General features: G+C 43.6%; 1 protein-coding gene across 4 annotated transcripts in view; it reads right to left on the reverse strand.

Annotated features, from left to right (window-relative positions):
* LOC126341510 (estradiol 17-beta-dehydrogenase 2-like) overlaps positions 1–24,388 on the reverse strand; it is a 172,401-nt gene that overhangs the window by 95,086 nt on the left and 52,927 nt on the right. For 2 of the 4 annotated variants that reach the window (XM_050001779.1, XM_050001778.1), the window contains exon 3: positions 5,529–5,750. The exons of the other annotated variants lie outside the window; for them this stretch is intronic. In XM_050001779.1, coding sequence (XP_049857736.1) covers positions 5,529–5,750 — 222 coding nt within the window. The remainder of the gene's footprint in view (positions 1–5,528; positions 5,751–24,388) is intronic. 4 annotated transcript variants of the gene reach the window in all.

Here is a 24,388-nt window from a genome sequence, read left to right on the forward strand (position 1 = left end):
GGGTGGGAGAGGGAGAGGGGAGAGCAGATGCCATGGGCAGGGGAGATAGGACGAGGGGAGGAAGGGGGGAGCCCGGGGGAAGAGGGTTGGGGGAAGGGGACAGGGGAAAAGGAAAGAGAAGGGAGGGAGGGTGCCTAAAGGAAAGGACACAGGAAGTGGGGCGGGGAGGATCAAAGTTGATAGGAGGGGTAGATGGAGGGGAGGAGGACATCATCAGGGAGGGGGAGCTGGCGGAAGCCACCTTGGGAGAGGGTAAGGAGGGTGGAGAGATGGAGACCTGGTGGGACGTGGGAATACAGGTGCAGCAGTGGGCAGGGGTGGGAGCGGATGGGCGAGACAAGCAGGTGAGGAGGATCAAGTTTGCGGGAGGTGTACAGGATCCGTATCCTTTCAAGGAAAAGGAGGAGGTGGGGGAATGGAATGAGATTGTACAGGATCCACATGGGGGAGGGGAGACAGATGCGATAGGCGAGGCGGAGAGCATGGAATTCAAGGATTTGAAGGGATTTATAAAAGGTAGGGGGTCGGAGATCCAGGCCAGATGGGCGTAACAAAGGATGGGGCGGATGAGGGATTTATAGGTATGGAGGATGGTGGGGGAGGGGGTCCAGACCCCACGTACGGCCCGAAAGGAGCTTGAGGAGACAGAGTCGGGAGCATGCCTTGGCTTGGATTGCCCAGAGATGGGGGGTCCAGGAGAGGCGACGGTCGAGAGTGACGCCAAGGTACGTGAGGGTCGGGGTAAGGGCGATAGGACGGCCATAGACGGTGAGATAGAAATCAAGGAGGCGGAAGGAAGGGGTGGTTTTGCCTACAATGATCGCCTGGGTTTTGGAGGGATTGACCTTGAGCATCCACTGGTTGCACCAAGCGGTGAACTGGTCAAGATGGGATTGGAGAAGGTGTTGGGAGCGCTGCAGGGTGGGGGCAAGGGCAAGGAAGGCGGTGTCATCGGCAAACTGGAGAAGGTAGACGGGGGGTGACGGCGGCGGCATGTCCGCCGTATGCAAAAGGTACAGAAGGGGGGAGAGGACGGAGCCTTGGGGCTCACCAGCGGAAGGAAAAAAGGTGTAGGAATCCATGTTATGGATGGTGATGTAGGAAGGACAGTGGGAGAGAAAGGAGCCGATCAGACGGACGCAGTTAATGGGAAGGGCGAAGGTTTGGAGCTTGAAGAGGAGGTCGGAATGCCATACGCGGTCATAAGCTCGTTCGAGGTCCAGGGAGAGGAAGATAGCGGAGCGACGGGAATTAAGCTGGTCGGAAAGGAGATGAGTGAGGTGAAGGAGAAGGTCGTCGGAAGAGAAGGACGACCGAAAGCCACACTGGGTAATGGGAAGGAGGCAGTGCTGGCGGAGATGCTGGTGGATGCGTCGGGTGAGGATGGATTCCAGGACCTTGCTGAAGACCGAGGGAAGGTTGATGGGACGGTAGGAGGAGACTGCGGACGGCGGTTTGCCAGGTTTAAGGAACATCGGGATACGGGAGGTTTTCTACAGGTCGGGGTAGTAACCGGTGGATAGGACTACAATGTAGAGACTGGCCAAGGTGGAGAGGAAAGAGACAGGAGCTTCACGAAGGTGACGGTAGGTGTTGGACTATGGCAGAGCGGGTCCCTATATACGAAACCGGAGGGAGCGGCTATTGGCCGCTGTCTGCACGTGGCTTAGCGGTGGCGCGCTCGCTGCGCGGAATAGCCGCCGCGGAGGCTGAGCCCTCTACGGGCTGACCACGTCCATTTGTTCTGCCGCGAGTTCGACTTCCGCGGCGGAAGGTACTAGAGAGAGGATAATCGCAGATTGAGAATGATTACATACAGTAGATGGTGTGCTATGTGAGGAATCAAAAAATACAACGCTGGATAGAAGTCATAGAGAATGTACAAAATCCTATGACCAAATCCCTAGCTTTTCAGATCTATAGATTTACAGGAAGAAATTCTGTCTGTGATTTGCAATCAAGTGTCTCCATTCAAATACACACTTCCATTGGAGCCTAGGAGAGGTCTTTTAATGATTACAGGCACTGGTGAATCATATCTATGGCACTCTCATACCTCGAAACCAGTCACCTTTTTCGAATCTTCTGCTAAGGACCCCATACAGCAAAACTCCAGCGTGATTTTAGACAGTCTCTCTGTAACTGTTCATCAGTCTCTGCTCCGCCGTCCCTGCAGCATTGTCCATGTGATCAGTCCTATTTAAGCTGGAACAGAGCGGAATTGCGAGAGTGCTATAGCTACCAGCTTCTGTATCCCATGGAGGAACAGAGAGAGCTGAGTTAATATGACAGAACCATGTTCTGACCACTAGGTGGAAATGGGAACATGTTGTCATAGCTCCACCAACTCTGTAGAATGTGTAACGGCCTTACACATTGTACGCAATTGGTGAAGTTATTAGGAAGACTTTGCATCATACAGGAACTGTAAGGAGGGTGAGCATTCTGGAACTGAACTGTGGTGCATCTCCAACCTACAAGTACTTATAGAGTTAGCAGTCTGAAGGAGATCTGCATGTCTCAAAGTGCATTCATGTCTGTCACACATACTCCCCCTCCTCGTTATTTTGTACCATGCAGCAGAGAGAAACTATGAAGTATAAAAGATTCACTAACAACACCAACTGCAGAAGTCAATAAGATATTACAGCATCCCTCTCTTCCGATATATCCAAAACAATTACCACCTGCATACTGAGATCGATTATATGTGGCTATCGTATTAAATATACATGTACTGGCTCATCGAAGCAGGTGGCCAGTAATCGAAGTAGCTTGCACAGACCAGTATAAAGTTTCGTCTCCCATACTGGAGGAGGACCATATCCCACAGGCTATTAGTCACAACAGAGGGTTCCTGTGTTGTGCTTCCTTAAGCTATTTGATAAATTGTTTTTCTGCTGTAATACATTCAAGCAGTGTATGACTACAGCTTTGTACACCACCATACATTTTGTATTTCGACCACGACTTCGATGTCTGTGTTAGGTGCAACACCGACATTAGCATGTTTCGATCCATTGGCTCTCACAGAAAGCTGGACACTGCATGGTGTAAAGTATGCTGCTCCCACAACATACACGATGGTTGAAACAAAAGACAGAGGTGGTGTTTCTTATTGACAAAAATGTGGAAGAAATCACAATATATGGAAACTGGAAGAGTTTGCGGCATTGTGGATCATTTCCAAATGCTCTCCAAAGGTGATGATCTCTACATTTAATCTCATCGTCCACAGTGATGAGGTAGCAGATGTCTCGGTGTCCTGTTTTTCAAAGAGACACTGAGCACTGATTCCTCATACTGGTAGTGCATACAGCACCTAGGTACATGATCGCTGTTTTGGTGTCCTAGGTGGTAATCATCCTGACCTCCAAATCTTTGAGGCCCAACGGTTCTAGGTGCTACAGTCTGGAACTGCGCGATCACTACGGTCGCAGGTTCGAATCCTGCCTCCGGCACGAATGTGTATGATGTACTTTGGTTAGTTAGGTTTAAGTAGTTCTAAGTTCTAGGGGGCTGATGACCTCAGAAGTTAAGTCCCACAGTGCTCAGAGCCATTTGGACCATTTGAACCAAATCTTTGGACACTGCATCTTTGATTTTTAGGAATTACAGTGCGTGACTACATGTGGAACAAGGGGGTATTCTACAAGACTTAAACGCATAGATCACGGATAGTATGCACCATTAGTCATCAGTCCCACTAGGGGGGGGGGGGGGGGGGGGGAATGGAATGATATTCATACACCCAGGCGAGCATGTAAGTGCCCTCATCCTTCCACATTTTTGGCATATTTTGATCTACTTTACACATTTTTCGTTACTTTACGAGTTTCTTCGTAATTTCGAAGCATTTTACTCAGTTATCGAGCTCAAAACCAACAATCTTGACACGTTGTTGCTCAACAAAACGTCTCATCAAGACATATGTCAATTTTATCACGTTTGTAGGGATTCCTGCTGGTATGGCACACACATCAAAGGTGGTCATGCAAGTTTTACTCTTCACAACTGCTAAGGATATTGTGGATCGACGTTGACCATTACGCCTGGTCAGTCGCAACAACAATAGCTACGTGTAATAGCAATGTGAATAAGACTGCAACATGCCAATGTACGTTCAAAATCAATATAATTAACGAGCTTCTGATAGAGGTTCATAATGCACGTTGGTGTCCGCCCCGATAGCTGAGTGGACGGTCAGAGAGGCGCTGGCCCTATGTAATAAAAGAACTGAGTAAAGGAATCAACGATCAGCTTGAGCGGATGACGTCCGCCCAGACCAAAACACAGCGAACAGTACGGAAAAAAAGAAAAAAATGGTGGTCAGCGTGACGGATTGCCGTCCTACGGTCCCGGGTTCGATTTCCGGCTGGGGCGGGGATTTTCTCCGCTCAGGGACTGGGTGCTGTGCTGTCTTCATCATTTCATCACCATTCGACGCGCAAGTCGCCCATTGTGGCGTCGAATGTAATAAGACCTGCACCAATGCGGCCGGACCTGCCCCGCAAGGGGCCTCCCGGCCAGTTACGCCAAACGCTCATTTCATTTCCGTAATGCAAGTTAGTTAATCCATGTCCAATTTCATATGTTCCTGAAGTTGGTCAATCTACTAATAATTTATTGCTACTTTTTAATTACTTATTTGATCTCATAAAAGTACTGGTAATTTTTATACAGAGATGCCAAAGAGGACGTAATTAAAAATTGTGTGAAACCGATGGTGTGAGTCTACAATGGCTACAATAAATACTGCTATAGTGGATGAACTAGCTTTTATTTACCTATAAGTTTATCACCTTTACCCATTTCAGCATCTGCATTTTGCTGCTTGAATGTTCTGTAAATTATGTATAAATGCTACTAGCTTCATAGAAATTAATACTAAATGTTAGAGCCTTTTTTGGAGAAAAATTACAAACACGTGACAAAGGATAATCTACCTCCCACAAAATTTACTTTTTTATTTACTTTCCGTTTTTAAACTGACTTTAGGAGCACGCCCTTTCAGCCATCTCAAGCGAGGGAAAGACGATACGATGGCGCACTGGAGACGATTTTCTTGTCGGTTACGCTAATAAATGCAACACAACACTCACCCTCCGAGCAAAAGACGGCCTCTGTGGCCGGGGCGTTTCAGTCCGGAACCGCGCTGCTGCTACGGTCGCAGGTTCGAATCCTGACTCGGGGTGTGTTTGATGTCCTTACGTTAGATAGGTTTAAGTAGTTCTAAGTCTACGGGACTGATGACCTCAGATGTTAAGTCCCATAGTGCTCAGAGCCATTTGAATCATTTGAACCATCCGACCAAAATTTGAGATGCGGCAGTAAGCTAAATTGGGGCAGGTGGCTTATCCTTTGCCAAATGGCGGTAGTTTTCCACTACAAAATGCCAAAACAAGAGGCATTAATCATCTGAAAATAGTAACATTTAACGAAGGGCATTGTCGTAGGAGAGGTATCTTACTTACGGTATTTGAAAAGTATTCCATATTTGCAATACACTTCCTATTGTTCTGAGGTACCTGTGCCTGACGCTTGCGAAAGTGCTGTTTGGACGGAGACGACGGCGTCTGCCACCTGCTGGTCTGAGGTGACATCTAGCGGCAGCACGCGCAACCTGGAGGAGCAGTCCGAGGCGAGTGTGCGCGCACCGGGGCCGTCAGGGAACAGGCAGCCCGCGAACACTGGCACCCCCAGCCCGTCCAGATGGCGCGCCAGTTCGTGCCCGAAGCCAGAGTCGCATCCTGCGCACAACCACAGAATTAGAAAATGTGCCGCTCCTCACGAGGGAAACTCCCCATCACATCCTCCCTCAGATTTTGTAGTAAGAGGGCTCAGTGGACAGCCCGTCAAAAAGCGAACACAGATTAAGCACGCAAACAGAAAGGTGTACTGAACTGTGCAAAAAGAAGCAAAACAGAAACAGTGAGCGGTGTAATTTCAAGATGATTTACGAGGGTAATCCCAAAAGTAAGGTCTCCTATTTTCTATAAGTATATAGACCTGTTTATTGCCGGCCGGTGTGGCCGAGCGGTTCTAGGCGCTACAGTCTCGAACCGCTGCGGTCGCAGGTTCGAATCCTGCCTCAGGCATGGATGTGTGTGATTTGCTTAAGTTAATTAGGTTTAAGTAGTTCTAAGTTCTGGGGGACTGATGACCACAGCAGTTAAGTCCCGTAGTGCTCAGAGCCATTTGAACCATTTTTGAACCTGTTTATTCCTACAATGGTTTACATCAGTTTACAGCTTGAACATTTAACTATTTTTCGACATAATCACCATTTATGTCGATGCATTTTTGTAGACGTTGTGGCAGTTTTTGTATGCCCATGTCATACCAGTTCGCCGCCATGCTGTTCACAAAGCTATGAATCTCTTCTTTCATCTCGTCGTCGGAGCTGTATCGCTTTCTGGCCAAGTGTTCTTTTAACCTAGGAAACAGGTGATAGTTAGGACTATAGGGTGGGTGGGTGATTATGTTCCACTGAAACCGTTGCAGGAGAGCAACAGTTTGCCAAGCCATGTGTGGGCGAGCGTTGTCATGGAGAATGTGTACGCCCTTCCCGAACATTCCTCGTCTCCGGTTCTGAATTGCCCGTTTGAGTTTTTTCGTAGTCTCACAGTACCTGTCAGCGTTAACTGTGGTCGCAGCGATTCAGCTCCGACGACGAGGTGAAAGAAGAGGTTTCCTGAACAGCATGGCGGCGAGCTGGTATGACAGGGGCTTACAACAACTGCCACAGCGTCTACAAAAATGCATCGACAGAAATGGTGAGTATGTCGAAAAATAGCTAAAATTTCAAGCTGTAAACTGATGTAAACCATTGTAGACATAAACAGGTCTATGTACTTATAAAAAAATAGGAGACCTTACTTTTGGGATTACTCTCGTACATCGAGCGTAGCCGTGTCGTCATACTTGTGTGGTTACTATGTTGGTCTCCAAAGTGTGAATCTGTGTTCAGATCTCCCTCGTGCCCCTTAATTTTCTTTTCCTTTTTTTCCACAAAATTTCGAACTGTCCGTCCGTTCATTGACATATATGTTCGCCGTATTCAAATCTGTGTCAGTGTCGTGATGTAACAGTAATGTGTAAGGAAGGGATCTCCAGACGTACTGTTTGTTCTACACAAGTAACACATATTATGACTTTCGTTATGTTTTGGAAGATTTGACTCTTGAATTTCTCTGTTGTAACATAGTTTTCACCCGGTTATTTGTTGTTTTCATTTCTGCGAGAGGTCTAACGGCATCGCACCAGTTCTCACTATTCATCACATTTACTTGCAACGGTAATATGTTCGTACCACATGATTCATCTTCTGTGTAACTAGTGTATGGTATGACAATGTAGAAGACTAAAGAATGAGAGCAGACACGTCAATGACCGGAAGGCCAGGTCGCGATTTTGTAAAAAAAAAATTAAAAATAAAAAAAACCAAAGGTTTGAACATGATTCTTCCGCATCGCAGCCGAACACCATGACCATCCAACGCCGACGGCGCGGCTGTTGCATTGCACTCGATGTTACATATGTTGAATTTGGAGCGTAAACTGTTTCCGGTTTTTTCTTTTTTTTACAGTTCTTCCTGTTTTCATCGTTTATGTATGCTCTGTTTTTGACAGGCTATGCATTGGGTCATTTTACCTCTAAATCTGAGGGGGTTGCAATGGGGAGTTTCCCTTTTCAGAGCCAACATTTATAGTAAGAGATACGTCACAACTACCTTATAATAAAGTTTCTAATCTCACTAAAATTAGGTTCCTTCCTCAACGCAGAGACCCAAGTACTTCACTTACAAGCTTCCACCTTACAGCTACCTCTCTCGCACATTGCCTCTCTTTTATCATTGTTAACACAATACTTCGAGTACAGCAAAAGCCTATCGCATTAGTACTCACCTTCTTGCACCTATTCGTATGACACGTACCGAAACTTCCTTGACTTACTTCAGGGATTTTCGTGAACGCTACTGTCTCTACCACACTATTTGAATTAATACGAGGGTCACTCCAAAAGAAATGCACACTATTTTTTTTTTTAAATCCATCTTTTATTCTACATGTTTGAAAGTTTTACAGTGTGTAGAAACACCATTTAGGAACAATATTTTCATTTCTCCACATAATTTCCATCCCTCTCAACTGCCTTACGCCATCTTAGAACCAGCGCCTGTATAACCGCACGGTAAAATTCTGGACCAACCTGTTGGAACCACTGTTTGTCGGCGTGCACAAGGGAGTCATCATCTTCAAACCTTGTTGCACAAAGAGAGTCTTTCAGTTTCCCAAAGAGATGATAGTCACATGGAGCCAGGTCAGGACTGTAAGGTGGGTGTTTCAGTGTTGTCCATCCGAGTTTTGTGATCGCTTCCATGGTTTTTTGACTGACATGTGGCCGTGAATTGTCGTGCAACAGCAAAACATCCTGCTTTTGCCAATGTGGTCGAACACAACTCAGTCGAGCTTGAAGTTTCTTCAGTGTCATCACAAATGCATCAAAATTTATGGTGGTTCCACTTGGCATGATGTCCGCAAGCAAGAATCCTTCGAAATCGAAAAACAACATAGCTATAATTTTCCAGCAGAATGAGTGGTTTTGAATTTTTTTCTTGGGTGAATTTGCATCATTCCACTCCACTGATTGCCTCTTCGTCTCTGGTGAAAAATGACGGTGCCATGTTTCATCACCTGTCACAATTCTTCCAAGAAATTCATCTCCACTATTCTCGTACTGTTCCAAAAGTTCGCTGCATTCCGATTTTCTTGTTTCTTTGTGAGCCACTGCCAACATCCTGGGAACCCACCTAGGTGAAACCTTTTTTAACGCCAACACTTTCAGTTATCTGCAAACACTTCCTTCCCCTATCCCAACGTAGCGTGACAATTCGTTCACTGTGATGCGTCTGTCAGCAGTCACCAATTCGTTAACTCTCTGCACATTGTCTGGAGTGTGTGCACTACGTGGCTTGCCACTGCGAGGACACTTCTCAATATTGCCATGCCCGATTTCATCACGTAACCTGCTTACCCACCGACTAACTGTACTGCGATCGACAGCAGCATCTCCATACACCTTTCTCAACCTCTTGTGGATGTTTCCCACTCTCTCGTTTTCACAGCACAGAGCACGTTGCTTCTGACGAACGTCAAGAGTAGCAGCCATTTTGAAGACATGCTGTGATGGCGCCACTCATGGGAACAGGTTGAACTAAGTTTGAAAACAAGCGGGAAGGATGTGTCTACACACTAAAACTTTCACACATGCAGAATGAAAACTGTATTTTTAGAAAAATAGTGTGCATTTCTTTTGGATTAACCCTCGTACATGCAGCTGACAACAGTCAAGGGATACCTCTTAATATCCTTTTGCCTGGAGTAGCGCAGCAACTCGATGTGGCATAGTCTCAACAAGTCGTTGGAAGTCCCCTGCAGAAATATTGATCCATTTTGCCTCTATAGCCGTCTATAATTACGAAAGCGTAGCCGGTGCAGGATTTTGGCACGAAATTCTCTCGATTATGTCCAATAGATTTTCGATGGGATTCGTGTCAAACGATCTGCGTGGACAAATCATTCGCTCGAATTGCCCGGAATGTTGTTTTAACCATGCGCGTAGAACTGTGGCTCAGTGACACAGCGCATTTTATTCCATAAAAATGCATTCATTGTTTAGCCACTTGAAGAGTATGAATGGCTGTAAATGGTCTCCAAGTAACCGAACATAGTCATTTCCGGTCATTAAACGATTCATTTGGACCAGAGGACCCAATCCATTCCACGTAAACACAGCCCATACCATTATGGAACCACCACAAGCTTGCACAATGCCTTCTTGTCAACTTGGTTGCATGGCTTCATGGATTTGCGCCACACTCTGCCCGTATCACCAGTTCTTACTAACCGAAATCGAGACTCATCTGACCAGAGTAAGGTTTACCCTTGGTCTAGGGTCCAATTGATGTGGTCAAAAGGCCAGGAGAGACGCTGCAGGCGATGTCGTGCTGTTAGCAAATGGACTAGCATCCGTCGCCTGCCATAGTTCATCAACGTCGACATTCAGCGGATACGTTTGTCGTAAACCTAATGGTGTTTTCTACGGCTATTTCACGCAGTCTTTCTTGTCTGTTGGCACTGATTGTCTGCGTTGAGACATGATGCTTGAAATTGGTATTCTAGGCACACACTTGACACTGTGGGTCTCGGAATATTGAATTCCCTAACGATTTCCAAAATGGAATGTCCTACGCTTCTAGCTCCAACTGCCATTCTGCGTTCAAAGTCTGTTAATTCCCGTCGTGCGGTATTAACGTCGGAAAGTTTTTCACATGAATCGCCTGAGTACAAATGACAGCTGCGTCGATGCATTGTCCCTGTGCCCTTGTGTATGCAATGCTACCGCTATCTGTGAATATGAATATCGCTATCTCAGGACTTGTCACCTCAGTGTGGTGCAGTCACAGCCCGGGATCTACGATATTTCCAAATTGGGGCAAAAACGTAATAATGGCGCTCCCCTCCCCCCCTCCTTCCAGGCCCCGTTCACCTCGAGAGTTTGAGTTAGAACGTCAAAAAGTATTTATTTTTCAAAAATATGTTCATTTTGTGGCCCACATCTCTCTGTAGAGTTTAATATGTGAAACATACATGTTCGAGGAATTTGGTCTTAAGTGTGATAAAGTGCAATGCAACATCTCTTCTCACAGAATTCTTCTGTAGCACGTCACTGTATTTCTCTCTGTGGAGTTCAAACATGTATATTTTGTAAAGGAACTCATCAAACTTATAAATTAAAGTATCCTGGAGCCCCTCTCCTGCTCCCAGTCGCCTGTTTTGACCCACTTAAAAATACACAATTAATATTGTGTGAGATTATTTGTGAGTGGGAGAATAAGAGCTCTTGAGAAGATTTGCGATCTTTACTGCCTATTACCTAATAACTTTCTCTTTTGCATGACATAAAATTAAATATAGGAACATAAAAGCAGTAAAAACAAGAGACAAGCAAGACAGTACACATTTCTTCAATCCTTAGGCCCAAAATTTTTTTTCTCTCTAATCTTGCTACGGCTTTACACGGCGTGCTTTCCTTTCTGTGACAGAATCTATTACCTCATCAAAGATCGCCAAACGTTTTGCTACATGAAAAATCGAAGTGTCATTATCTAATACTGAAAAAACTGTTAATATGAATAGTAACCAAGACTGGCGTGGTTCTGTCTATTTTGTCACTGTCTGCCAGACAAACGAAATAGACCTTTCTAATATTGCAACAGTTATAGCACACCCCAAATAAGCGAGACGTTTTGGCACAAATATTCATTTTTATTTTCCTCGTTAACATAAATAACACGACAGAACATAAATCACAAAGTACCAATATCAAATACCTGTTAGGCCTATTGCAAGCAAAAAGTTTTATGTTAAGGAATAGTTTTACATTTCATTCATATGCTCCAGTTCCTAAAACTGAGATGGAAAACTAGTAGTAATACGAAAATTTTATATAAATTTGGAATCGTCATATTCTTCTGTATAATTTGTGTGATATCCCCTTTTCTTCTCCTTCCTCGCTCTAACAAACAATCTTGTCATCACTAAGTCTGTAACTATTCCTGTCTAGTCAGAACTTATTTTCCGGTTAAAATCACTAATCCTGTCAGAATCAGCGGTTTAGTTATCCCGCGTTCATTCTGCGGTTAGGCGTTATTACGTTTTCGTGCAACACAATTCCGCGGTACTCCGAGGATGGAACTTATGCGGCTGCTAACTGGGGACTGTGCAACTGGCCCTTAGCAGTGTAGCGGTCTGGCACTTCATATTCTTGGATACACGGATAAGACAATATTCAGTCTACTATATCTGTTACTTCTGTTAGTCGTTTATTTCCGCTCTGGTAGTCTGAATCTATGGGGATCAATAATAATAATAACAACGCTGATCATTCGCACAACCAATCACGAACATAAACAAACAGTGCCCGGCATTCACCCTTTTGGGTTTATTAATCTCAGCTCGTATGGCCCCGTCCCCTTTTGTCTGCGGGAAAGTTTTTTATTTCTAGATGCGACGGGGATTCCTCTGGCAGAGACATCACGCACACCATGCGCTCATTCGAGAACCAACTTATGATTCGTTCATAAATCAACTTACAATTTGTTCAAAAATGTTCAAAAACCAACAGAGATGCCTTTCAGTATCATAAGAAAAATCGATGGACCGAAATGCGTTGGATACTATGCGCTTTGCGAAACAAGGTTTTTTTCTTCAAGAACGTGAATATGGTGCCCACTGAACGATCTGGAACTGTGAAACCACTGACGGAAATTAGTATCATGAGATCAATTATAGTGACCTTTAGTCCACTAAACGAAAAAGTAGAACAGCAAAGAATCACTTTGACAAACATTGACATTGTAATTATTAAGTTTATTAAAAAAACACGAGGAATGTATTTGACTACAGGCCATTGAAATTGCTACACCAAGGAGAAATGCAGATGATAAACGGGTATTCATTGGACAAATATATTATACTAGAACTGACATGTGATTACATTTTCACACAATTTGGGTGCATAGATCCTGAGAAATCAGTACCCAGAACAACGAGCTCTGGCCGTAATAACGGCCTTATTACGTCTCGCCATTGAGTCAAACAGATCTTGGGTGGTGTGTACAGGTACAGCTGACCGTGTAGCTTCAACACGATACCACAGTTCATCAAGAGTAGTGACTGGCGTATTGTGACGAGCCAGTTGCTCGGCCACCATTGATCAGACGTTTTCAGTTGGTGAGAGATCTGGAGAACGTGCTGGCCAGGACAGCGGTCGAACATTTTCTGTATCCAGGAAGGCCCTTACATGCGGTCGTGCATTATCCTGCTGAAATGTAGGGTTTCGCAGGGATCGAACGAAGGGTAGAGCCACGGGTCGTAACACATCTGAAATGTAACGACCACTGTTCAAAGTGCCGTCAATGCGAACAAGAGGTGACCGACACGTGTAACCAATGGCTCGCCATACCATCACGCCGGGTGATACGCCAGTGTTGCGATGACGAATACACGTTTCCAATGTGGGTTCACCGCGACGTCGCCAAACACGGATGCGACCATCGTGATGCTGTAAACAGAACCTGGATTCTTCCGAAAAAATAAGGTTTGCCATTCGTGCACCCAGGTTCGTCGTTGAGTACACCGTCGCAGGCGCTCCTGTCTGTGCTGCAGCGTCAAGGATAGACGCAACCATGGTCCCCGAGCTGATAGTCCATGCTGCTGCAAACGTCGTCGAACTGTTCGTGCAGATGGCTGATGTCTTGCAAACGTCCCCATCTGTTGACTGAGGGATCGAGACGTGGCTTCACGATCCGTTACAGCCATGCGGATAAGATGCCTGTCATCTCGACTGTTAGTGATACGAGGCCGTTGGGATCCAGCACGGCGTCCCTTATTACCCTCCTGAACCCACCGATTCCATATTTGGGTAACAGTCATTGGATCTCGACCAAGGCAGCAGCAATGTCGCGATAAGATAAACCGCAATCGCGATAGGCTACAATCCGACCTTTATCAAAGTCGGAAACGTGATGGTACGCATTTCTCCTCCTTGCATGAGGCATCACAACAATGTTTCGCCAGGCAACGCCGGTCAACTGGTATTTGTGTATGAGAAATCGGTTGGAAACGTTCCTCATGTCAGCTCGTTGTAGGTGTCGCCACCGGCGCCAACCTTGTGTGAATGCTCTGAAAAGCTAATCATTCGCATATCACAGCATATTCTCCATGTCGGTTAAATTTCGCGTTTGTAGCACGTCATATTCGTGGTGTAGCAATTTTAATGGCCAGTAGTGTAATTTCAAAATTCCGCTTTCACACTGCAGTTGTAAGATTCTACTCCCACAGCTTTATGTGCATATCAAGGGAAGTAGCAGTTGCAAATGTAATTAAAGGTAGGCAGAATTTCGGTAGGTTAGAAGTCACATGGAAGGTTAAAAGCTGTGACCATTAACATAGCAATAATGTCAAATCCCTACTTCGATTTTAACAAGTTTGGTTATCATTAATTGAAACTGAAATAATCATTGACGTGAGAAATACAACTATACGGTAATTTACAGTGAAACAGTTACTTAAATATAATCACTGTTAGTATTTCACATTTTTCAAACCCAACAGTTCCATTTGACACTTGTACTTCGTAACTTTTGTTACAATATCATTCACGCTATGATTAGTGTCTTGCTGGATGTTTCACAGGAAAACCGTAACAATTTTGAACATCCTATAACAAAGTGCTATTTATTATTATTAACATCATTTGAATCACTTCTAAGCGGAAAGTTACATTTTTAATAATAACTCCCTATCGTATTCCTTTGACCAGTATTATTAATTAATATTGTTGCTTCATCAAATTTCCTCTACTTTCCTCACCATTTATATTGAATTCACATTTAATATTTATCACAATGTCATATTAAGTTAGTTCTCTAATGCTGACCAACTCAAAATTTTACTGCTCCCAGGTAACTCAAGCGATATCGGAACGTCGTTCATTTGTTTGCAGTGTGTTAAATCGATTCTCCCGTGGCTCCCCAATGCAACAGAATTTCAAGGCATATGTTGTGATGGATTTAGCATTGAGTTTCGCAGTAAATGTAAAGAGAGCCACTGTAGTAAAACTTGAGGAACCAAGTAATCTTACTGTTACAGCAAAGCCTGCAACTGTGAAAAATTCCAATAAGTTAGCCTTCGACCAAATCATGGTGATAGAGAGAATTTAGTGGGCCTGTAAGACTGTACGATACAGGAATCAGCGGCCGTAAAGATTTAATACTTATCACTGCTGTTGAAGGAGAGCACGCAGAAAACAACTTACTAAACATATACGTGCAAGAATTTCAGTAATAATAACATAAACCACATTAATTTATAACTGAAAAGTGAAGACTGCTCTGCTCTTAATGACACTGAAAGTTTTAATAAGTGTATCTAAAACAAAACTAGTACAACATTCTGATACGGACTCTGTCTAAAAATTGTAAACATTGGAGCAAAAAGAATACATAGCAAAATGTATTGAAAGACCTCTTCAAGTAAAATAAAAGCTACCTTAGACATCACGCAAAAGGAAACTGGTGCACATAAGGATATCAATGAGAATCGAGGATTGTTACACAAAATGTTACAGACAAAAATGAAACAGGAAACACTTTTAACAGCTACCTCACTGGAACAGCTGCAAATTTAATAAAAATCAATTTCAGTGAAAATTAGCAGAAAACGAAAGACATTACCAATACCTGTAAATTATCAATATTCGTTGATAATTTTATCAGGAATGAATAAATCCGAAGTACTTTATAGCTCTCTCTCCAATACGTAAATGAGCTCCCCACTCATCTATGTCACTGTTCACTACAATCATACATCCTGAAAAAGTGTTAAAATGATTGTAAGTGATGATAAAGAGATAAATAACCGCTATATTCTAGTAACTTCCTGATTGTTTCTAAAGTTTTGGAAAAATAACTTACAAAAAGTTAACGTAGTTCAAAAACAGTAATGTAATACTAACAGCAAACAACAGGTACATTTTTAGAGCTAGCGAAATCTTTCAGCGTGGCAAACCAAAGAACACTTTTAAACAAGCCCGAGTGCACCAGCATAATGAATCTATAAAATGATAGACTGATTTATTGTTTAGCAACCAGAAGCAAAAGTAAGCATAAGAGTTGTTCTAGTAGAATCACAAATAGGCTCAGATTGCCGAGAGTGCTGAATCACGTAGAGGGTACCAAAAATGTATGTAGCAGCATCTCATTTTTTCGCGATTGGTGTCAATGATCTAGACATGCATCTTGGTTCATGTAACAAATTCTGTTCTCCGACAATATAACTTTTTTTACTAAAAGCAGCAAAAATCAAGATATACACTATATGGGAAACTTTGTTACAAGTCCTGATCTACATTAGCGACATAGGAGAAAATCTGAGTAGCCCTCTTAGATTATTGGCAGATGATATTATCATTTACCGCCTTTTAAGTCATCAGATGAGCAAAATGAATTGCAAAATGATTTAGATAACTTAGCTGTGTAGTGCTAAAAGTGGCATTTGACCCTGAATAAAGAAAAGTGTGGAGTTACTCACATGAGTACTAAAAGAAATCCGCTAAATTTCGATGACGCGATAAGTCACACAAGTCTGAATGCTGTAAATTCAGCTAAATACTTAGAGATTACAATTACAAATAACCTAAGTGGTAACGATCACATACATAATGTTGTGGGTAGAGCAAACCAAAGACTGCGATTCATTGGCAGAACACTTTGAAGGTGCAACAGATCTACTTAAGAGACTGCTTACACTACAATTGTCCGTCATATTCTGGAGTACTGCTGTGTGATGTGGGATCCGTATCAGATGGGACTGACGGATGATATTGAAAAAGTTCAGAGAAGGGCGGTTCGTTTTGTATTATCGCGAAATAGGAGAGGTACTGCAACATACATGATACGTGAAATGAAGTGGCAATCATTCAAACAAAGGCGTTTTTCGCTACGATGGGATCTTCTCATGAAATTTCAATCACACGTTTTCTCCTCCGATTGTGACAACATTCTTTTGGCACCCACCTACATAGGGAAAATGATCATTACTATAAAATAAGACTAATCATGGCTCGCACAGAAAAATTTAAGTGCCCGTTTTTCCCGCGCGCCGTTCGAGAGTGGAACGGTAGAGAGACAGCTTGAAGGTGGTTCATTGAACCCCCTGCCAGGCACGTAACTGTGAATAACAGAGTAATCTACTACATTTCGATCCCATGGTTGAGAAACTGGAGCATACAAATGAAATGTAAAACTATTTCTTAACAAAAAACTTTTTGTTTGCAGTAGGCCTAACAGGCATTTGATATTGGTACTTTGTGAATCATATTCTGTCGTGTTATTTATGTTAACGAGGAAAACAAAAATGATCATCTGTGCCAAAACTGTCTCGCTTATTTGGGGTGTGCTATACCTGTTGGATTATTAGAAAGGTCCATTTCGTTTATTTGGCAGACAGTGACAAAATAGACGTAATCAAACCGAAAAACCACACCAGTCTTGGTTACTATTCACATTAACTGCTTTTTCAGTATTAGATAACGACACTTCGATTTTTCATGGAGCAAAACGTTTGGCAAACTTTGATGAGGTAATAAATTCTGTCACAGAAAGGAAAGCACACAGTGTAAAAAACTGCTGGGACCTAAGGATTGAAGAAATGTGTACTGTCTTGCTTGTCTCTTGTCTTTACTGCTTTAATGTTTCTTTTATTTTATACAAAAAGAAGTTATTAGCTAACAGGCAGTAAAGATCGCAAATTTTCTGAAGATTTCTTATTCTCCCACTCACGAATAATCCCACACAATATTAATTTTGTGCTTTTAAGGGGATAGGACGTCAAACCAGGCTACTGGGAACAGGAGAGGGACTCCAGGACATTTTAATTTATAGGTTTGATGGCTTCCTTTACAAAATACACACGTTTGAATTCTGCAGAGCGAAATACAGTAACGTGCGAGGGAAGAATGCTGTGTGATAAGGTGCGGCACTGTGCTTTGGTACACTTAAGATCAAATAACAAGTTTTACATTTCGTCGAACATATATGTTTTACATTTCCAACTCTACAGAAAGATTTGAGCAACAAAATGAACATATTTTTGAAAAATCAATACTTTTTGATGTCCTCACTCAAACTGTCGAAGTGGAGGGGGTGTGAAGGGGCGGGGGCGCCACTATTACGTTTTTGTCCCACGAACTTTCGATTTAAAGTTATGAGCAACCAATTTCAAAAACCTACACACAACCTAACCACATGGTGATCACCCAACCTGAGACAAGGCGAATACGAATTTGATCATGGCGCAATTTCCAAGGAAAATACGAAATAAATTCTAAACGTCACACATCGCAAATGCGCTTTTCATTCAGACCATCATCTCCTACAAATAAAGACAAATTTTCAACCCAATAGAAGAAAAAAATATCCACCCAAAAACATGAAGCCAGATCCGGAATGCCTGAAACTCAACAAAGCAAAAATCATCAAACCAATTAATCAGGAAAACTCGATAGACTGGAAGAAACTAATTCAGGGAGGCATACAAAAACAGATTGCAAAGGTAATTCGAAAAGAAAAACGAGGATATGACAACAATAGACTCCACGAAATCCAACAGGATTTCAACAAAAGTAATACAAGAAATTTGTACAAGACGTTTAGAGAAAACCTACAGGAATACCAAGCAACCAGTATGTGTTTTAAAAGACCCGACGGCTCGTTGGAAACCAACGCAAAACACAACTGCAAAATATTGGCCCAGTATTTCTGCTCCCTTCTTATCTGAGAATCACCACAGGAAAAACTTGGTTTCACACCCGCGGTATTCACACGTCCGGACTCAAAAGTCCCAGATCTCGCAGAAATTACAGCGATAATCAAGCAGCTCAAGAACAAAAAAGCACCAGGAGAAGATGGGATTATCGCAGAACTCTGGAATCTGAACGATCCTACACTGACACAGAAACTTCATCACATAACCTAGGACATGTGGGAGACAGAGGAAATACCAGAAGACTTGAATTGCGCTCTGATCCACCCATTACATAAAAAGGGTGACAATACCGATAACAATAACTACAAAGGAATGTTCCACCGAAAAAATAGCCAGGTGACAAAGTTAGCTAACGTTGTTCTTCTTGTATAGAAAATAAAGTTTTTATAGAGCAAAAAGATCTAATTGTCAAGATACTGTATTATTCGCTCCGTAGGGAACACCATTATTTTGTTCAAAGGAACAAATGTGGAGGCCTCCATAATTCAGCAGACTTTGCTGAACTGCTCAAAAACATACAATACGACCACATCTGATGAGGTAATCCTCAATACTTCATTCATCTCATAACTTATAAAAAGGCTATTTTTAATGCCATAGTAGACAGAATAAGTCACTTTCTACTAACGGATGAGAACACTGAAACAGAAGTGAATATGTTGAGACAAATAGCCATGGAAAGTACATACAATACTGAAACAGTTAATGAAATCTGTAGAGAAGAAAAATAAGAACTGTATGTCAGAGAGACATGTTAATAAATGAAGAGAAAAAAGAGAAACTCAAACAATTCGTGTTAACATAAACCAGGCAAATATCTGACAAGATCAGCTACATATTTCTTGAAACAAGAGTAAAAAATTATGAAATGTGATTCTCAAATTGTAAATCTAAGTGGATTTAAGCTGCACTATTTATCGGTGACGTACGGAAATTTGTGCTAGAACGGGATCTGAACCCGGACTTCTCGCTTAATACGAGTGGTCGCCCTAACCACTTAGGCTATCAGAGGACGCCCCAGGACTGACCCAATCTTCCACATCTCACACTTGTCCAAATCTTCTATTGCTAGCACACACATTATGTGATTCCTGCCAGATGAGACATTCTACTCGTACATCTACATTTACATCTTCATAGATACTGTGCAAGCCTCGCAAGGTGTATGGCGGAGGGTACCATGTACCACTACTTGTCATTTCCCCTCTTGTTCCACTCGCAAACAGAGCTAGGGAGAAACGCCTGGGTGTACGCCTCCGTATGAGTCCTAATTTCTCTTATCTTCGTGGTCGTAATGCGCGACGTATGTTGGCGGGAGCAGAATCGTTCGGCAGTCAGCCGGTTCTCTAATTTTTTTTTATAAGCGTTCACTGAAGGAAAAAAAACGCCGCCTTCTCTCCAGGGATTCCCATTTGATTTCCCGAAACATCTCCGTAACACTTGCGTTTTGTTCGGACCTACCGGTAACAAATCTAGCAGCCTTCCTCTGAACTGTTTCGATGTCTTCCTTCAATCCGACCTGGTACGCATCCTAAACAGTCTAGCAGTACTCAAGAATAGGTCGCACCAGCGTCCTACGAACGGTCTCCTTTATAGGTGAATCATTCTTTCTTAAAATTCTCCCAGTAAACCGAAGTCCACCATTTGCCTTCCCTACCACAGTTTTCACATGCTCGTTCCCCTCATATCGCTTTGCACCGTCATGCCCAGATATTTAAACGACTTGACTGTGTCAGGCTGGATACTAGAATACTGCATCATAAATTACAGTCTTTTTTCTTCCTATTCATCCGCATTCACTTATATTTTTCCACATTCCATTCATCACACCAACTTGAAATTTTGTCTAAGTCATCTTGTATCTTCTTACAGTCACTCAGTTTCGAAGGCTTACCGTAGAGCACGGCATCATTAGTAAACAACCGCATACTGCCCACCCTGTCCACTAAATCATTTATGTGTGCAGAGAACTACAGCGGTGCTATCACAGTTCCTTGGGACACTCCTGACGGTACCCTCGTCTCTGATAAACACTCGCCGTCGACGACAGCTAACTAGGTTGTATTACTTAAGAAGTCTTCGAGCCACTCACATATCTGCGAGCTTATTCCATATGCTCGTACCTTCGTTATCAGCCTGCAATGGGGCAGCGTGTCAAATGCTTTCCGGAAACCTGAAAGTATGGAACCTGCCTGATGCCCTTCATCCATAGTTCTTAGTATATCATGTGAGAAAAGGGCAAGCTGAGTTTCGCACGAGTTGTGCTTTTTAAAACCATGCTCATTCGTGGACAAAAAATGTTTAGCCTCAAGAAAGTTTATTATATTCCAACTGAGAATGTGTTTAAGGATTCTGCAGGAAACAGAAGTTAGGGATATTGGTCTGTAATTTTGGGGGTCCGTTCTCTTACCTTTCTTATATACTGGAGTCACCTGTGGTCACCTGTGCTTTTCTCCAGTCGCTTGGGACTTTGTGCTGGGCCATAGATTCTCGATAGATGCAAGCTAGGTAAGGGGCCAATGCCATAGAGTACTCTTTGTAAAAACGAAGTGGGGTTCCATGCGGACCTGGTGATTTCTTTCTTTTCAAATCTTTAAGTTGCTTCTGTACGCCAGGTTCACTTATTTCTATGTCGTCCAAACGGGAGTCTGTTAGATGGTCAAATGACGGTAGGTTTGTACGGTTTTCCTGTGTCAACGATCTCTTGAACGTGAAATTTAAAACTTCGGCTTTCATTTTCCTACCTTCAATTGACACACCAGACTGGTCAAATATTGACTGACTGGAAGCCGTAGACCCGCTTAGTGATTTTGCATACGAGCAGAACTTTCTCGGGGTCTCTGCCAGATCTTTTAAAGGGTGTGATGGTGGTAGTTGTTGTATGCTTCTTGCATAGATCTTTTCACGGATACAGGAATATTTACTAACATTCGCTTGTCGTCGTTTGTGCGTCTCCTTTTGAATCTACAGTGCAACAGCCTCTGCTTTCTCAGAATCTTACAAATTTCGTTATTAAACCATTGTGAGTCTCTTACATCCTTTATGCACTTACTAGGCACGTAACTCTCCAGGCCACGATTTATAATTTGCTTAAACTTTGCCCATAATTCCCCTACATCCATCTTACTGGTACTAAGTGATCCAGTTCATTGTCTAAGCTAGTTGTTAATAACTGATTGTCTGCTCTATCTAGCAGAAACACTCTTCTAGCCTTCTTGACTGATTTATTAACTACCGTAATCATTGTTGCTATAATGACATCATGATCACTAATCCCCATTTATATAATGTAGCTACAAGGTCTAAGATACTTCCAGTGCCTGTCGGCTGCCGAGCTAACTTCTCAAAACAGTTATCAGAAAACGTGTTCAAAGGTATTTCGCATGACTGTCCGTTGTACTCCTCGCAATGAATCCATAGACATCTCAGTCTCTATATGGCAGATTAAAGTCGCCTCCAACTAGTATTGCATGATCTGAGTATTTACGCGCTACTGACCGTAGACTTTCTTTGAATGACTCTAGAACTGCCACAGCGGAATCGGGTGACCGGTAAAAACATCGAACAATGAACTTTTTTTATCTACACCTGTTATACGGTATCGGACGACTTCCCTGTCGCACTCAAGTTCGACCTCAATAGAGACAATACTTTTGCCAACTGCAATGAAAACTACCCCTCCTTTGGCGTCTAGTTTGTCTTTCCGATATACGCTACTGGCCATTAAAATTGCTACACCACGAAGATGACGTGCTACGAACGCGAAATTTAACCGACAGGAAGAAGATGCTGTGATATGCAAATGATTAGCTTTTCAGAGCATTCACACAAGGTTGGCGCCGGTGACGACACCTACAACGTGCTGACATTAGGAACGTTTCCAACCGATTTCTCATACACAAATACCAGTTGACTGGCGGTGCCTGGTGAACCGTTGTTGTGATGCCTCGTGTAAGGAGGAGAGATGCGTACCATCACGTTTCCGACTTTGATAAAGGTCGTATTGTAGCCTATCGCATTTGCGGTTTATCGTATCGCGACACTGCTGCTCTCGTTGGCCGAGATCGAATGCCTGTTAGCACAATATGGAATCGGTGGATTCAGGAGGGTAATACGGAACGCCGTGCTGGATCCCAACGGCGTCGTATCACTAGCAGTCGAGATGACAGGCATGGCTATAACGGATCGCGCAGCCACGCCTCAATCGTCCAGTCAACAGCTGGGGACGTTTGCAAGACATCAACCATCTGCGCGAACAGTTCGACGACGTTTGCAGCAGCATGGACTGTCAGCTCGGAGACCATGGTTGCGGCTATCCTTGACGCGGCAGCACAGACAGGAGCGCCTGCGACGGTGTACTCAACGACGAACCTGGATGGGCGAATGGCAAACCTTATTTTTTTCGGATGAATCCAGGTTCTGTTTATAGCATCATGATGGTCGCATCCGTGTTTGGCGACATCGTGGTGAATCCACATTGGAAGCGTATATTTGTCATCGCCATACTGGCATATCACCCGGCGTGACGGTATAGGATGCCATTGGTTACACGCCTTGGTCACCTCTTATTCGCATTAACGGCAATTTGAACAGTGGACGTTATATTTCATATGTGTTACGACCGCATGTTGCAGGTCCTCTACGGGCCTTTCTGAATACAGAACATGTTCGACTGCTGCCCTGGTCAGCACATTCTCCAGATCTCTCACCAATTGAAAACGTCTGATCAATGGTGGCCGAGCAACTGGCTCGTCGCAATGCGCCAGTCACTACTCTTGATGAACTGTGGTATCGTATTGAAGCTACATGGGCAGCTGTACCTGTACACGCCATCCAAGCTCTGTTTGACTCAATGCAAAGGCTTATCAAGGCTGTTATTACGGCCAGAGGTGGTTGTTCTGGGTACTGATTTCTCAGGATCTATACGCCCAAACTGCATGGAAATGTAATCACATGTCTGTTATAGTATAATATATTTGTCCAATGAATACCCGTTTATCATCTGCATTTCTTCTTGGCGTAGTAATTTTAACGGCCAGTAGTGTACGTTCCACGACTCGTTAAATACCTCAGAGCTTTCTACTTCCGGTTCTGCCAGCTCTTTGTCCCAAGAATAATTTGAGCGCGAGACCTTTCCTAGAGGGCAGTAAATTCGAAAAAAAAAATTATGAATACTTCGACAGTTTACTGATAAATCGTGACAGTCGACGTTTCTTGATTCTGAACACCGTTTGACTTCCTTCGGTGTGAAACGACTGGTGAGTATTCATCAGAGCACCTCAAATTACCGCCTAGCATAAAAAACAGTCATGTGCACTCCACAAGTACTCTGCTACCTGTGTAGTTGCTTCCTTTGTGTAGTGCGCCTATGACCTATCAAGAGGAGTCCTACAAATTCCTACACGATAACGCAGGACCATAAATCTGCAGCCGACACCATCACAGAGTCGACGAAGCCTTTGGTTGAGATCCTGCACTCGGCTCCAAATCGAAGAACCCCTATCAGCTCGGGGAATGATGCTGCAAATTGCGAGCTCTGCTTGCACCCTGCGGGCGAGGCCAGCAGTCTTCACCACCTCCGCCAGCCCCCTGTACGAAATGAGGATCGCCTCAGAACCCAAGCGACAGGCGCCGTTGGTGCCGACATGAGTCACAACATGCAGACGATTGCACGCTGCACGCTCGTTAGCCACCGGCAAGGCAAGACAGCCTCCACATCTCAGATGAGGCCCCCCCAGGCAGACATGCCGAGCGCACATTGGCTGTCTTTCCAGCCCTGAACGCCACCTGCGTAAGGGACTCCATAACGCACGTAACATTGGAGCTCCCAATAATCAGTAACATTGGAGCTCCCTGTAATCAGTAAGCCCCTCCTCCCTTGTGCCACGTGCCCTTAGTGCTAGGATTTCACCAAGAACAAGTCCTGCCCATTCACCCCCCTCCATTTCTATGCGTAGTGTAAGGCCCTCCCCTAAACAGCCGCCAGTTCTGCAAAC

This window comes from Schistocerca gregaria, chromosome 1 (genome assembly GCF_023897955.1).
Source record: "Schistocerca gregaria isolate iqSchGreg1 chromosome 1, iqSchGreg1.2, whole genome shotgun sequence".
NCBI lineage: Eukaryota > Metazoa > Arthropoda > Insecta > Orthoptera > Acrididae > Schistocerca > Schistocerca gregaria.